This window comes from Chanodichthys erythropterus, chromosome 21 (assembly GCF_024489055.1).
Source record: "Chanodichthys erythropterus isolate Z2021 chromosome 21, ASM2448905v1, whole genome shotgun sequence".
NCBI classification, from domain to species: domain Eukaryota; kingdom Metazoa; phylum Chordata; class Actinopteri; order Cypriniformes; family Xenocyprididae; genus Chanodichthys; species Chanodichthys erythropterus.
The window spans coordinates 16865680-16879985 of NC_090241.1; the positions used below are offsets into that span (position 1 = coordinate 16865680).

The following is a 14306-nucleotide window of genomic DNA, read 5'->3' on the forward strand; positions in this document are numbered from 1 at the left end:
GGGTGTGTGTCTTCATTAGACGAACACATTTTTCTGTGAAGGTCTTACCAAGAGGAACAGACAGAAACCAGGTGTCAGTTGCTGTACAGAATGTATTTGAGGAAGGTTTCATGATACACTTGAGTGGAATTGTTGGCAGGAGTCCATCATAAGCTACCTCAGGAGAGGGGTTAGTTCACTGTTGGAACAAATGCGTCTAACAAGTACGAATGGTAATCACAGACATATGAAACCATTTCTATTAAAGGTGGTTTAATGTTGACATATACAACCACAAAATGGCTAAATTGTGAGAAATCATTGTAAAATTACAAAGATCTGAAATAGACTACAAATTTCCTTTTTTTAAAAAATGTCAACTAATAAAACATACAGCCTGCTTTGGCATGACCACATGCCAAAAATATACATTTTTTTTGTATTCATGAATATACATTTTTACATTCCATTTGAAAAGTTCAGAATTGCTCTCAACTTTGAGCTGCCCTCTCCAAAATGATAATCTTACAATTCATATATATGTGTATAACCATTGTCATAACATACAGCAGATCCAAATGGCTAATATTCTAAAAATACAGTATAAAACTATAACTTACATTTCTTTTGATGATTAGAGTACAAGGATGCTTTTATAGAAAAGAAAAATTCTTGAAAGATTAATTAAAATCGCAGCTTTCTCTCATTTTACCTTTATAAAATTCAAGTTAATTTATCTGTGCTCTTGGCCAAGGTTTTTTTTTAATCTAATAAAAAGGGAAGAAGAACATTTGGCAGGAACGCTTTGGTAGGTTGTCTGTACCTGATAGTTATTGTTTGGAAGCCCTGTAAAGAATTTAAGGCATTGAAGGGAGTACATGAAAATAAATTATTCAACATAACTCTCCTTGAACTTGCTCCTCTTGTAAGAGGATACGTTTCTACTATGGAGTGAAGAATTTGCAATTTGATGTCTTGGTCAGGTTCAAATCTTCAGTTGTGTGTCTGCCCCCAAAATCTGAAGACAATAGGCACATTTTAGTCTTTGAAAGCAGAGAAAATGTGTGGAAAATGGAGAGAGAAGCTGCAGTTGATCCTGTTGAATCCTCACAAGTTTGTAACGGTCACTAATCAGTGTCCCAGTGCTCTGACAATGAAAAGATGCCACATTGGGCTACCAAGACTCAACCACTTCATTCTCGTTTCTTAAAGCACGTTATTACCAATCCCTTAAATGGCACGAGCTTAGAGGGAAAGCGGTTTCTTCTCTATTGTGTCCTATAGAAAGGGAGTATTTCCGGCTGGTTCAGTGTTGAGCATGTGTGATCAAGGTTTATGAGGATCTGGGTTAACACCAGTCAGCGATGTAGTCAAAGTCTGCAAACATCTCCTGCTCGCCGACTGTCAAAACCCTCGGCTCACGAGGTGGAGTCAGTATCGGTGCCTCTGAGGTGAATTCGTCATCAAAGTTACTAACGTCCTCGCGGCCTTTGATGGTCGGCACGAACGGAGGCCGGATCTTCTTTGTCAGCAGTCCAACCCAATCCATATTCTGAGGGAGAATAAACAAATGTGTGGTAAGGACTTTATCGGTGACATGTGAAAGTAAAAAATAAAAAAGAAGAGGTAAAACAGATGGCCTACTCTGAAAAACGGATGCCTCTTCACTTCCTCCGCATCTCTTTCCCCTGCGCCAAGGCGCCGCTCTGGATTTCTCCTTAACAACTGGATAAGGAGAAGAATGTCTTAAGCTTATAAACATAGCCAGTAAATTAATGCTAAGTGCCATTACCAAAGAGAACAGCATTTTTGTAATAAGCTGTGTTGTGATTTTAAGGATTGCCATATACAATAAAATGAGGTGTAGTCTAAGACAATAGTTAAACCAAAGCAGGACTTGTCCAAACACACCCTTCTCATTATGGAAATGGCTTCCGTGGAGAGGAATCTTGGATAGCGAACTTCGTCGTTAACAATACTGTCAAACACCTCCTCTTCATCATCACCGGGGAATGGCGACTGAGAATAAAATGAGAAGTAACCCATTACCACACAATCTCTCCATGTCATTTACAATTACATGACTTCAATGCACAATTTCAGTTATTTTTAAAATGATTATATAATTAAAATAAATATGAATCATATTACAGATAAAGTAAATCAAAAGAAAAGTATCTTTAGAAGTTAATATTAGTGCTGTCAATCTGTTAAAAAAATAATTAAATCGCACGTTTCTGTAATTAATCTCGATTAAATCGCACTTAACTTTTTTTTTTAATATATTTTTGTATTGTAATAATTTCACATTTAATCTCCAAATTAATGTAGAAGCAACATAAAGACAGTGTATTTTAAATATCCGATCTAATAGGTAAGAAATACAAAGCAATGTAATCAAGTTATCAAACACTTAAAGTCTTCACTGCATAAATTATAAATTAAATATAGATTAATTAGGATTATTAGGTCACTTTAAGATCTGACGCGGATCTGAGCCCCTGCCCCTTTGAACGCGAAAGTGAAAGTGCCCTTTGCGGTCGCATCAGATATTGTATTTAATAGGGAGATGAGAGGGTCTGTATCTCTTACCATTGGAGAAAGTGTAACAGCTAACTTAAAGGTGCAATATGTAATAATTTTGTCCACTAGAGGTCGCTAGAAACCTATTCAAAACAAAGGCGTAGCTTGACAAGTTTGAGCATGGAATCTTGGGACATGTGGTCTCCATCTCAACAGATGGTGCAAAAGAATAGGGATTGGAGTCGGGAACAAATCATGTTCATGGATGCGATTATTAACGTTACTGTAGTATGAAGCAGAGCAGGACCGAGTGTTGTGGGAGCTGAATGAAGCTGCTGGAGCGATTGCGAGCAGCATAACTTTTATTATGACGGAGTCGCCGGCGCCGCTTTCGCTTTTCTGGTCATGAGTATTACACAGCTCTGTTATTAGATACACAATATGAGATTCACAAACCCCGCACCAGTACAAAATTAATTTATTTTCTTTCATCTTATTGCGCTTGAATGGTTTAATAGCACTTGAATAAATTAGAGCTTGATCATATAAATGTAATGCTAGCAAAAGGATGACAAAAAAAAGGATGATGCGTTAAACGCGTAAATATATATTTAACGTGTTAAACTTTAAAAATGAAATCGCATGCGTTTACAGGTTAATTTTAGAGCTTTTTTATTTCTATATGACTGAATATGAACTTGTCAGTATTATCACTATAATAAATAAATTTCATTTATTATAATTATTGTAGTTAATAATCATTTAATAATAGTGCCGTCAATGTCCTAACTATGGAAGAGGATTAGGGCCAAGCAATAATAAAAAAATAAAACCATCTCGAGATTAAAGTTGTTAAATTTCGAGAAAAAAAGTCTAAATAAAATGTTGAGAATAAACTCATTAAATTACGAGAAAAAACTCGTTAAATTTTGAGAAAAAAGTCAAGATAAAATGTTGAGAATAAAGTCATTAAATTACGAGAAAAAGTCATTAAATTACGAGAAAAATGTCGTTAAATTCCGAGAAAAAAGTCGAGATAAAATGTTGAAAATAAAGTCAAATTATGAGAATAAAATCATTAAATTACGAGAAAAAAGTCGAGATAAAATGTTGAGAACAAACATTAAATTATGAGAATAAAGTCATTAAATTACGAGAAAAATGTCGTTAAATTACGAGAAAAAAGTCGAGATAAAATGTTGAGAACAAACATTAAATTATGAGAATAAAGTCATTAAATTACGAGAAAAATGTCGTTAAATTACGAGAAAAAAGTCGAGATAAAATGTTGAGAACAAACATTAAATTATGAGAATAAAGTCATTAAATTACGAGAAAAAAAGTTGTTAAATTATTAGAACTAATTCGTAATTTAACGACTTTTTTCACATAATTTAATGAGTTTATTCTCAACATTTTATCTAGACTTTTTTCTCGAAATTTAACGACATTTATCTCATAATTTAACAAAATTGTTCTCGTAATTTAAAGACTTTTTTCTTGTAATTTAATGACTTTATTCTCAACATTTTTCTAGAAATTTAACGAGTTTTTCTCGTAATTTAACGAGTTTATTCTCATTTTATTTAGACTTTTTTCTCGAAATTTAACCATTTTTTTTCTCAAAATTTAACAACTTTAATCTCGAGATGTTTTTTTTTTTTTATTATTGCTTGGCCCTAATCCTCTTCCGTACCTAACCCTAATGTAAATTTGTCATTTAAGATTGAAGCATTTTTTTGAGAAATCACCATGGGCAACGCACCAAACTAAACCACACTTAGTGAGAAGAGACAGCACAGAATGAGCCGCTCACATGGGACGCAACAAAATGGAACATAATGCAGAAATCTTTAACTACTTGACACATTGTCTTAAAAACATGGTGCTCAAAGAGCGTGATGCTGAAAAACAGCGAGATGGCAAATAGCACAAATGAAATGTGTAAACAGATCATTTGTAAGGTCTACCTCAGACAGAAATACTTTAAAATAAACAATAAGTTAAATTCTAAAGTCACATTTAAATGTCTTTACACCATCAATCCTTCTTCCAAAACGTGTTTTTGTCTTACCCCGATTCACTATGGTAAGCCTATTATAAGTGTTTGTATTTTAGGCCTGACGGGATGGTTTTCACAAGAAATTGCATACATGCATCACTCATCCGTGCGTGTTTCATCATATCTGTAAATCGAGAAACTGAAGGATTTGAAATGTTGTAAAAGTGATGTGGAGATGCCTTTTTTTAACAGATAAATTGACACATGTAGCTCTCTCACAGGATTCATTGTTAAGCATTATCTACTGTGAAGGTTTATTTCATTACGGTTATTGTAGGACTGTGCTGGAATTTATTTTCAAGGATGTACAGTGTCTATTAATGGGTATAGCGTCCTCAGCTAGTCAGCTTGAGATCCTTTTCATCTAAATTGGTTATATCTCTTAAGCCTAATGTAGTATAATTTTGTGAACCATATTCATCTTCACTGTCACGCAGAGCCGAGGCACAACCAAAACAACGTCCTTCCGCAAAATGCATGCACTTTTGTTTTTAACCGATAGAGGGTACACTGTTAAATAGTGTACCTTTATTGTGATATGATAAATTATTAACTAGTCTTATATTTTCCCCTTGGGATCAATCAAGCATCCATCCATCTATCATACCTCTCCAACCAACATCTCAAAGATGAGAACTCCCAGACCCCACCAGTCCACCGCTCGTGTGTATGACGTCTCAGTTAAAACTTCAGGTGCTAAGAACTCAGGAGTGCCACAGAACGTACTAGTACGATCTTTAAAGCCCATTCCTACATGATAGGAGATGGAATGAGTTACACTCACAGTAATGACAAACGCCACATAAAATCACACAAACATTAGTAATAGAAATACATTATCTACCTTCTTTGCAGAGACCAAAGTCAGCAATTTTGACATATCCCTCAGTATCTAGCAAAAGGTTATCTAACTTCAGATCCCTGCAGAAGAAAATTTAAGGTGATCACATGTGGTTCATAGAACATTCATAAAGTCTTCGGTTTTTACATTCAGGATTGGCACTTACCTGTAGACAATTTTATGGTCATGCAGAAATTGCAGCCCTAAGACTACACAAGCAGCATAAAAACTGAGGAAATAAAAACCAAGTCATTTCAGATCAGGTCAAACAATCATGTCAAAGTGACAGCAGCAATAGTAAACTCAGTCACTCACACAGCACGAGGTTCAGAGAACACGTCTGCATGAATGTGCATCATCAGGTCTCCTCCTGCTGCGTACTCCATGACGAAACACACATGCTCCTTGGTCTGGAAACAAGCGAAGAGGTTCACCAGGAATGGATGCCGCACACTGTTCACCGTCTCAAAGATCCTCTTCTCACACATGAGGCTGTGATATTAATAGTTAGTGTAAATGGATAGCTGATGAAAAACATTTCAATTCCTTTTTTTTTCTCTGGTTAAAATAGGCATACACTGCGTTCCAAATTATTATGCAATTGACATATCAGTAAGATTTCAATACAATAAACATTCAGATTTTAGTTTTTCTAAGAAAATGTTTGTTTTTCTAAGAAAATGTTTGTTCTCCATGTCTTTTTAGCTAACTGGTATAAATCTCAGATAAAATAATTTGCCAGATCTGACAGGAACTTTCATGACCGAGTTCTGCTGTGCTCTAAATCACTCACAAATCTTATGATAATTCGATAATCTCCATTCAGTTTCACACAATATTAGTTGTTTTCATGCCTTTTGCACAACATTGCACCATTTCATGCTTTTCATCTTCAGAAAGATCTTTCTTCCTCCTCATATTGCATGAGAACTGTGACTTGCTTAATAATGTGGAACAACCTCTAAGTAGGGTTTCCATAGATCTGGCAAATAATTTTGTCTGAGATTGATACCAGTTATCTAAAAAGACATGGAGAAATAAACGAACAAACATTTTCTTAGAAAAACTAAAATCTGAATGTTTATTGTACTGAAATCTTACTGACAATTGTATAATAATTTGTAATGCAGTGTACATACTTAAAGGGTTAGTTCACCCAAAAATGAAATTTCTGTCATTAATTACTCACCCTCATGTTGTTCCGAACCCATAAGACCTTCATTCAGCTTCAGAACACAAATTAAGATATTTTTGATGAAATCCGAGACATTTTTTTTATCTCCCATCGAAAGCAATGAAATGGTGGTTCAACATTAATGTAATGAACCGACGAGAATATTTTTTGTGCGCAAAAATAAACCAAAAATAACTAATTTATTTAGCAATTTCCTCTCTACCCTCTCATTCTCCTACGCAGTTTACATTGAAGACACATTGCAAAGCTTCCATGTTTTATGTCAGAACCATAGACTGTAAAAAATATGGACGTAGCATCCGTGACGTCACCCATAGAGTTCTGAACAGCAGTTTTGAAGCGAAAATGAGGCCGCTGCCATCTTAGCAGCGCGTCACCGCACATCACTCCCGGATAACTGAAAATGGGCAAAGAGGCGGGACGTGGTTGGAGCTGATGTGACTGGTTGCTGAAACCACGCCCGCCTAGCTCGACGTGACCATGTTAGCAGGCAAAGGAGCCATCTATCTATCTTCGATACAATCTAAAATATTAATGAAGATACGTTTTATCATTAGAAAGTTCTTAAGGTTTACTGTTAATCTACAGTGTTTTTTTTTTTAAGATATAGATGCTCCAACACCAGTAATTTGTGTTGGGTGTGCAAATAACAACATGGCAAATCAAATGGGACTTCATACCTTTATAATAGAGATCGCGAGATGAATCCAATCTATGGCACTTGGGTAAAATATGAGTGTCCATTGCAAAACAAAAAACATTTCACATTTCTTCTGTATGATCTGCTCTGTCACCGTTCTTCAAGAAAGGATTCAATCTGAGCAGCGTTTATGTTGTAAAACTTTATACAATCGTATCTAACAAACAAATGAGCCCGTGTCCAAAGTAGTTTTTTTCAAAATAGTGCAGCAGTTTTAGTTATAATATCCAAGCAGTGCTGTCAGAGTTGTATATCCTCCCGCCATTGTCATTGTAGTAAATCTCACAACCAACACTTTCAGCCAATGCCACGATCCAACAACGTGTGTTGTTTATCTTCCCCATGCATGCACATCTACACAGACACACATCAGTCTCGAATATTATGCAGCAAGCCATATTTAATAATTGTATAAAATAATCGAGAAAAAAAGCACAAATACGGCTGAGATGCCAAATTCAGCAGCTGGAATTAGCTGCTGAGGTAACATGACGGCTCACAGACAGCAGCGGAAATCTCACTCAAGTGACCACGCCCTTAATTATGCAGAACTTTAAGGCTTAATATATTTTAAACGGAAGAGTTATAAAAAAATTCACCCCCCTCAGAGTTGAAGGGCAAAATTAGCAGCATAGACCAAAACCACAATTTGAACCAACTTGTAAACGTTTTTTTCTGCTATAAACTTGGCCAATTTAACATGGAACTCAATGAGATTCTGCTCTCTTTCGGAGCCTGTCCCTAGCGGCCAGTCGATGAATCGCAGTTTAAGTCACTTCCGTATTGGCTTCACGAGAGACTGGGGGAGGTTGCCGCTTGGTCAGAACGCGACTCTGTATTGGCCGGCTTCTGCGTCAGCAGCACACGTATGCGTCGTGGTGCTCATGAGAACAGTGTCAATCAATACTGAGCCGGCGCTCGGTTGTAAACACAGAAGCGTTGCACTGTGTCAACTGCATAGGAGACTGACAGGGTAGGGAAGAAATTGTTGAATAAAGTCATTATTTTTGTTTTGTTTTTGCGCACAAAAGGTATTTCCATTACTTCATAACATTAAAGGTTGAACCACTGTAGTCACATTAGGGCTGGGCGATGTATCGAATGCTTTTGTCACGCGCATTTCTTCAGTAAAGCCGGTTCCCTGATTACTGCTAAATCGCCATCACCTGCTTTCAAATGAAGCGGCATTTAATAGACAGAGCCGTAGTTCACTGATAAGACACGCAATATCGCGTTCAATATCGATATGTATCGCCGTCGATATTGAACGCGATATTGCGTGTCTTATCAGTGAACTACGGCTCTGTCTATTAAATGCCGCTTCATTTGAAAGCAGGTGATGGCGATTTAGCGGCAATCAGGGAACCGGCTTTACTGAAGAAATGCGCGTGACAAAAGCATTCGATACATCGCCCAGCCCTAAGTCACATTGACTATTTTAACAATGTCTTTACTACTTCTCTGGACCTTGAATGTGGTTATTTTGTTTCTTTCTATAGGAGATAAAACTTGTGTTTTGAAGATGAACGAAGGTCTTGTGGGTTTGGAATGACATAAGGGCGAGTAATTAATGACAGAAATGACATTTTTGGGTGAACTTAAGGTGCTATATTTAAGATTGTCAACTTTTAATCAGTCCTGCAGTGTAATAAATGCATTTATAAAAGTACACACATTCATTTAGTCTGTCAGTTAACATAGCCACATTCACTGTACGCAAAATAAACATGAAAAATATGCTGTTTTGGAATGGAATGTTGAATGTCAAAATGCATACAATGTCAACAGTTAAAACTGATAATGTATGTAACATTACATATGTATATAGATTATATTAGACGAATAATATTTTTATTTATATTTTTTCAGTCTCATACACAAATAAATAAATTATATATATATAAATAAATAAATAAAAACATTTCACAATTCTGCATATTATCAACTAAAATGTCAACTAAAATTTGTATGAACTTATGCCATTTAAGATAGATTAAAATGAACTAAAATGAATGAATGTGACACTAAAATACTACAGAGCCCCTAAAGCAGGGATGGACAACTCCGGTCCTGGAGGGCCAGTGTCCTGCAGAGTTTATCTCCATCCCTGATAAAAACTCACTTGCCTATAACTTTCTACTAATCCTAAAGACCTTGATTAGCTGGTTCAGGTGTGTTTGATTAGGGTTGGAGCTAAACTCAGCTGGACACTGGCCCTCCAGGACCGGAGTTGTCCATCCCTGCCCTAAAGTAACAGGGTGATAGGGGGAAGAAAAAAAAAAAAAAAAATGTGTTGGCTTGCAAAATGTTTGCGTTCCCCTGATAAACCTGGTGTTCAAAAAGTTTCTCAGGGGAACGTAAAAACTTCTGCAAGAGAAGGTACATATAAGTTGATATACTTATTTGACTAAATTCAAAAAGGACATTTTGTCATTTTGACAATCAACTCTTTTTTGGCTTTAAAAATAAAGCAGAAGCAGAATAGTTCCCACTGTATACAATTACTGATGTCTCTACAAAAGTTGTTCATTTATTTTACTTAAACACACATACATAGCCTTTACCTGTCCACTTCATCCCTTGCAACAATGTCACCTTTCTTCAAAGCTTTAATGGCAAACATTTCTCCAGTGGTCTTGTATTCAGCAAGTAATACCTGTTAAATAATTAAAGAGATGAGACAATAAAACTGTCTCCTGCAGAAATCACATGGTGATATGTAGAGATAATCTACAATACATTACATAGTTACGAAATACAAATGGTTAATGTACTGAACATTTATGGCACATTTGCTAATTTTACAGACCTAGCCTTATTGCACACAAACACCGACTATTGCGAAAGAACAAAGTTTACCTTTCCAAAGTGGCCACGCCCCAGAACAGCTACACATTTGAAGTCTGTTAAACTGAATTGAACTTCCTCTTCTTCCCTAAAAGCATGAACACATACTTTGAGCATGTGACTACTGTTAATGTATGCGTGTTTATACTGTATGTAGCCATGATGTCAGTCATCAAGAAATGGGGAACAGACTACCTTATTTCAGTTTTTTGTGGAACTGCAGTTAGTTCCAGGTCAGGCTGCTCATTTTCAACCAGACTGTCATAATCTGGTTTAGCTACTGTGCTGTTCAGGAAGTCAAAGGTCGCTAGGGCATCCTGTAGGCAAGAGGCACTTAAGAGTCATTCCAAACCACTGCAAAAGAACTGCCCTTAAGGGACAGCTCTGCCAAAAATGAAGATTCTGCCATTAGCTGTGTTTCCATTACCCTTCAAATTGCGCAAATTTTAATTGCGAATTGAAATTACGCTCAATGGAAACGTGAATTTCGCAAAAACTACCAAATATTGCAAAAAAGCTGAAGTGGTTGATCAAGCAATTCGAAAAAGTAATATTTCGCAAAATTGCAATGAAAACAAATTTTTCACATTTACAAGTTTGACATCTAATACTAATAGTATTAATCTATTAACAATTAATAATTAACATACTAGAAACTAACAGTATTAGTTGTTGGAGTATTGTTCCTCACCTCCTCACGGTGCATTCATAGAATTGAAATGGAATATAATAAAAATATATATATATTAAAAAAAAAAGGTTTCCAGATCAGAAGATGGAGGAACGAAGAAATAAAGCATCCATTGGAGTATTGAAAAGCACCCAGGAAAGCATATATGAGTGAGAAGGGCTTCCAGAAGCCGTGGCATTACACTCCAAATAAAGCTCTCAGAAAGAAGTATCTCTTAGAAAATGACGTAATCGCGAGGGGAAAATGACTCGTTGTGAGAGTTTTAGTCACATAACATCGGTTAATGGAATCGCTATCATTTCGCAATAGTTTTTTTATCGACATTCAGAAAATAATCGCAAAAGTTTTGCGCAAATTTGTAATGGAAACGTGGCTATTGTTTACTCATCGTCATTTTGTTCCAAACCCATATGACCTGACTTTTGCCCATCAAACACAGAAAAGAATGTTGGGCACAACAGGGGCAGTCAAGGTCCATAAATGAGAAAAAAAAAAAAAATAAATAAATAAATAAAACATATGCCATATGATAGCTTTGTTTGATGAATAGACCAAAAAGTCTTCATTTGCTTCATTTACATGACTAAGCGTGCTATTTTTAAACATACATGAAGGTGAATGAGATTTGAGAGCTGTGGTGAAGTTAACCAGTGAATAAAATTGAGTTCAATTTCTTTTCCTTACCAAAAGCAATCATGTGACTTAAAAATTGTATGAACTACATTTATGGTGCTTTTGGTCATTTTGAGGGCTTTACATTCGGTGATCATCATCCCCTTTCATTGTTTGGAAAAGAGTGGTATCAACACTTCCTTTTGTGTTCCACAGAACATATAAAGTCAGATGGGTTTGGATTGACGTGAAGGTGAGTAAATGATTAAACTACCCCTTTGATACAACCACTCCTTTACCTGCACCTCTTTTCTATCTGAAATCTTATCCATTGGTGATGTTTCCTCTATCTCCACTTCGATGGAGTTCCGTTTTGAGGGAGGGGTGGATGCTTTGTCAAAGTCTAATTTGGTCACAGTGGGGTCGCTGATGACGAGAAGACAAATTATAAAAGTTGCGCCATAGCAATAGTAACATTATGGAATGCATACACTGGGATACAGAGCAGGAATGTTAAGTCATCTCATTATCTAAATATAGAAAACCAATTATGTTTCCAGACAGATTGGTCTTTGTTTATCAAAGACTGCAGAATAGTTTGAGGGCTTTCCGTTACTGAAGCTCTTTTAGGAAATGAGTCTGTGTGGGTGAGATGGAATGAATTTGTACATATATGCACCTTGGTAGGGAGTGTGCGTCTGGATGGCCGATTGGTGCCATTTCAGGGCTCAATGCTGAGCCCAGATCAGTCGCCCCAGGACTGAATGAGTTATTGATTGACGGAATGGCTCTTCTCACCAACCTGCCCCAGGTGGCGATGTTAATGTTCATCTGAGGGGCACGCAGGAACGTTTTACCTAAGAGGAATAAGGTTTATATATGAGATGAAGAAACCTCTAAGAAGAAGATAACATTAGTTCCAAAACCTGGTGCGCTACTATGGAGGTAGTATTTTAAAGCATTTGTTTTCTGGCAGGGTTTATACAACTAAGGATGTGTTCACATTGTAGATCAGTGGTTCTTGGTTCTTTTGGTCTGTACCAAAAAATAAGACGATACATTAGTCCTGGTTCGCTTAGTGTTCACTGTCATTTTTAACACCAAACCTAAATAAACAAACAAACCAAAAGTTCTGTCATGACAACTCTCTTGAGGGTTTTGGCATGGTAATGGGTGTAACAATGTTGATATATTTGGTTTTGGCAGAATAGATCTACTATGCTGTTGCAGCAGAGCAAGAATGGGACTTGCTACTGCCAATACATACACGACATGCTGATGGAGCAAGTAAGACATGTTGCTGCACAATATAGCGTACATGAATTAACCGTAGCAGATCTATACATGTGGAGCTGGGGAAGGTGAAGGGTTTCTGAAAGCGCACTGCACTGCTACAGCAAATGCTAACCAAGTATTTGAAGGTTGAGAACGTGAGCTCACTGGCTACTGATATTAATGGAATGAATGAAATCCACTTTATGATACAGCAGGAACCAATCAGCTGTGCCCTTTGAGAATTATTTGATTGCAAGCAGGTTGAGTTAAAGGGATAGTTCACCCAAAAATAAAAATAATCCCATGATTTACTCATCCTCAAGCCAATTCTAGGTGTATATGACTATCTTGTTTCAGACGAACACAATCCAAGATATATTTAAAAATATCCTTAGTCCTCCAAGGTTTATAATGGTTATGGAGGGTTAATAAAGGCCTTTTGAAGCGATGCGTTCTTGTAAGAAAAATATCCATATTTTAACTTTAGAAATTAAAATAACGAGCTTCCGGTGGATGACCGTACGCATACTGCGCATGTTAATTTGGGCGGAAGAGCAACCTTTGACTTGACGCAATGACACAATGATGAACGCAGAGGAGAGAGCAAAACAAAACACTGGTCACGAATCACGAAATTTTAAAGAAAAATGTCAGAGGATTTTGATATAAGAGAAGTGGAGCTTGAGTTTGTTGCCCAGCCGTATTTGTTTGAACCGTGAGAGGCATCTAAGCTTATGATACTCCTACATCCTGCGTCATACATCGCGTCAGAAGATTACTCATTTGGCGCAAGTCGACGGAAGCTAGTTGTTTGAATATATAAACTTTTAAATATGGATATTTTTCTTACAAAAACGCATCCCTTCGCTTCAAAAGGCCATTATTAACCCTTGGGAGTCGTATGGATTCATTTTTTTTTTTTTTTATGGATGGATGGATGCATTTTTTCTGTCTTCAGAATTTGGTCTACCATTCACAACCATTATAAACCTTGAAGGACTAAGGATATTTTAAAATATATCTCGGATTGTGTTCATCTAAAAGAAGAGAGTCGTATACACCTAGGATGGCTTGAGGGTGAGTAAATCATAGAATAGTTTTCATTTTTGGGTAAACTATCCCTTTAAGGACCTATTAGCCTGTGCCATCTAGAGTTTCATGACAGAACTTTGTACTTATGACATATTTTGTGATGGAACTTACTGAGCATCCAAATCAATGCTGTGTGCTAAGGCAAATGCGCTCGTTGTATGTGTGTACATATTATGGTATTTTTACCAGCTGAGAACTCACAAAGAGCTTAAAAAATGTGAAAAAGAGTCAAAACAGATTCAGGAATTCCTGTGTTACAAAGATCTGCTGCAAGAAGACAGTGTTTCCGATGTGTGTACTGAACTGTAATGCATTCTGTGCTTTTTAGGGTCGCATCGGGTTTAAAAAGAGCAATGATCAAACCAAACCTGCCAAGAGTGAACACTCCAAGATACAGTACCTAATTTTAGCCACACTGAGACAACATAGCATGTATCCTTCATGTTTTTTTTTGTTTTTTTTTCTCCCCAGAGGGGTGTTCTAATCTCT

The 14306-nt window shown here is 36.5% G+C and overlaps 1 protein-coding gene across 3 annotated transcripts in view; it reads right to left on the reverse strand.

Moving 5' to 3' along the window:
- Nucleotides 1–86: 86 nt before the first annotated feature.
- Nucleotides 87–14306, reverse strand: part of pkn2b (protein kinase N2b) — a 66714-nt gene continuing 52494 nt past the window's right edge. For 2 of the 3 annotated variants that reach the window (XM_067372913.1, XM_067372912.1), the window contains exons 11-22: nt 12130–12307; nt 11750–11876; nt 10343–10464; nt 10160–10235; nt 9865–9956; nt 5721–5897; nt 5572–5634; nt 5409–5485; nt 5172–5314; nt 1891–1998; nt 1624–1704; nt 87–1531 (exon numbers count right to left, since the gene is read on the reverse strand). In XM_067372913.1, coding sequence (XP_067229014.1) covers nt 1328–1531; nt 1624–1704; nt 1891–1998; nt 5172–5314; nt 5409–5485; nt 5572–5634; nt 5721–5897; nt 9865–9956; nt 10160–10235; nt 10343–10464; nt 11750–11876; nt 12130–12307 — 1448 coding nt within the window. In that variant the 3' untranslated portion in view covers nt 87–1327. The remainder of the gene's footprint in view (nt 1532–1623; nt 1705–1890; nt 1999–5171; nt 5315–5408; nt 5486–5571; nt 5635–5720; nt 5898–9864; nt 9957–10159; nt 10236–10342; nt 10465–11749; nt 11877–12129; nt 12308–14306) is intronic. The other variant, XM_067372914.1, reaches the window with a different exon arrangement.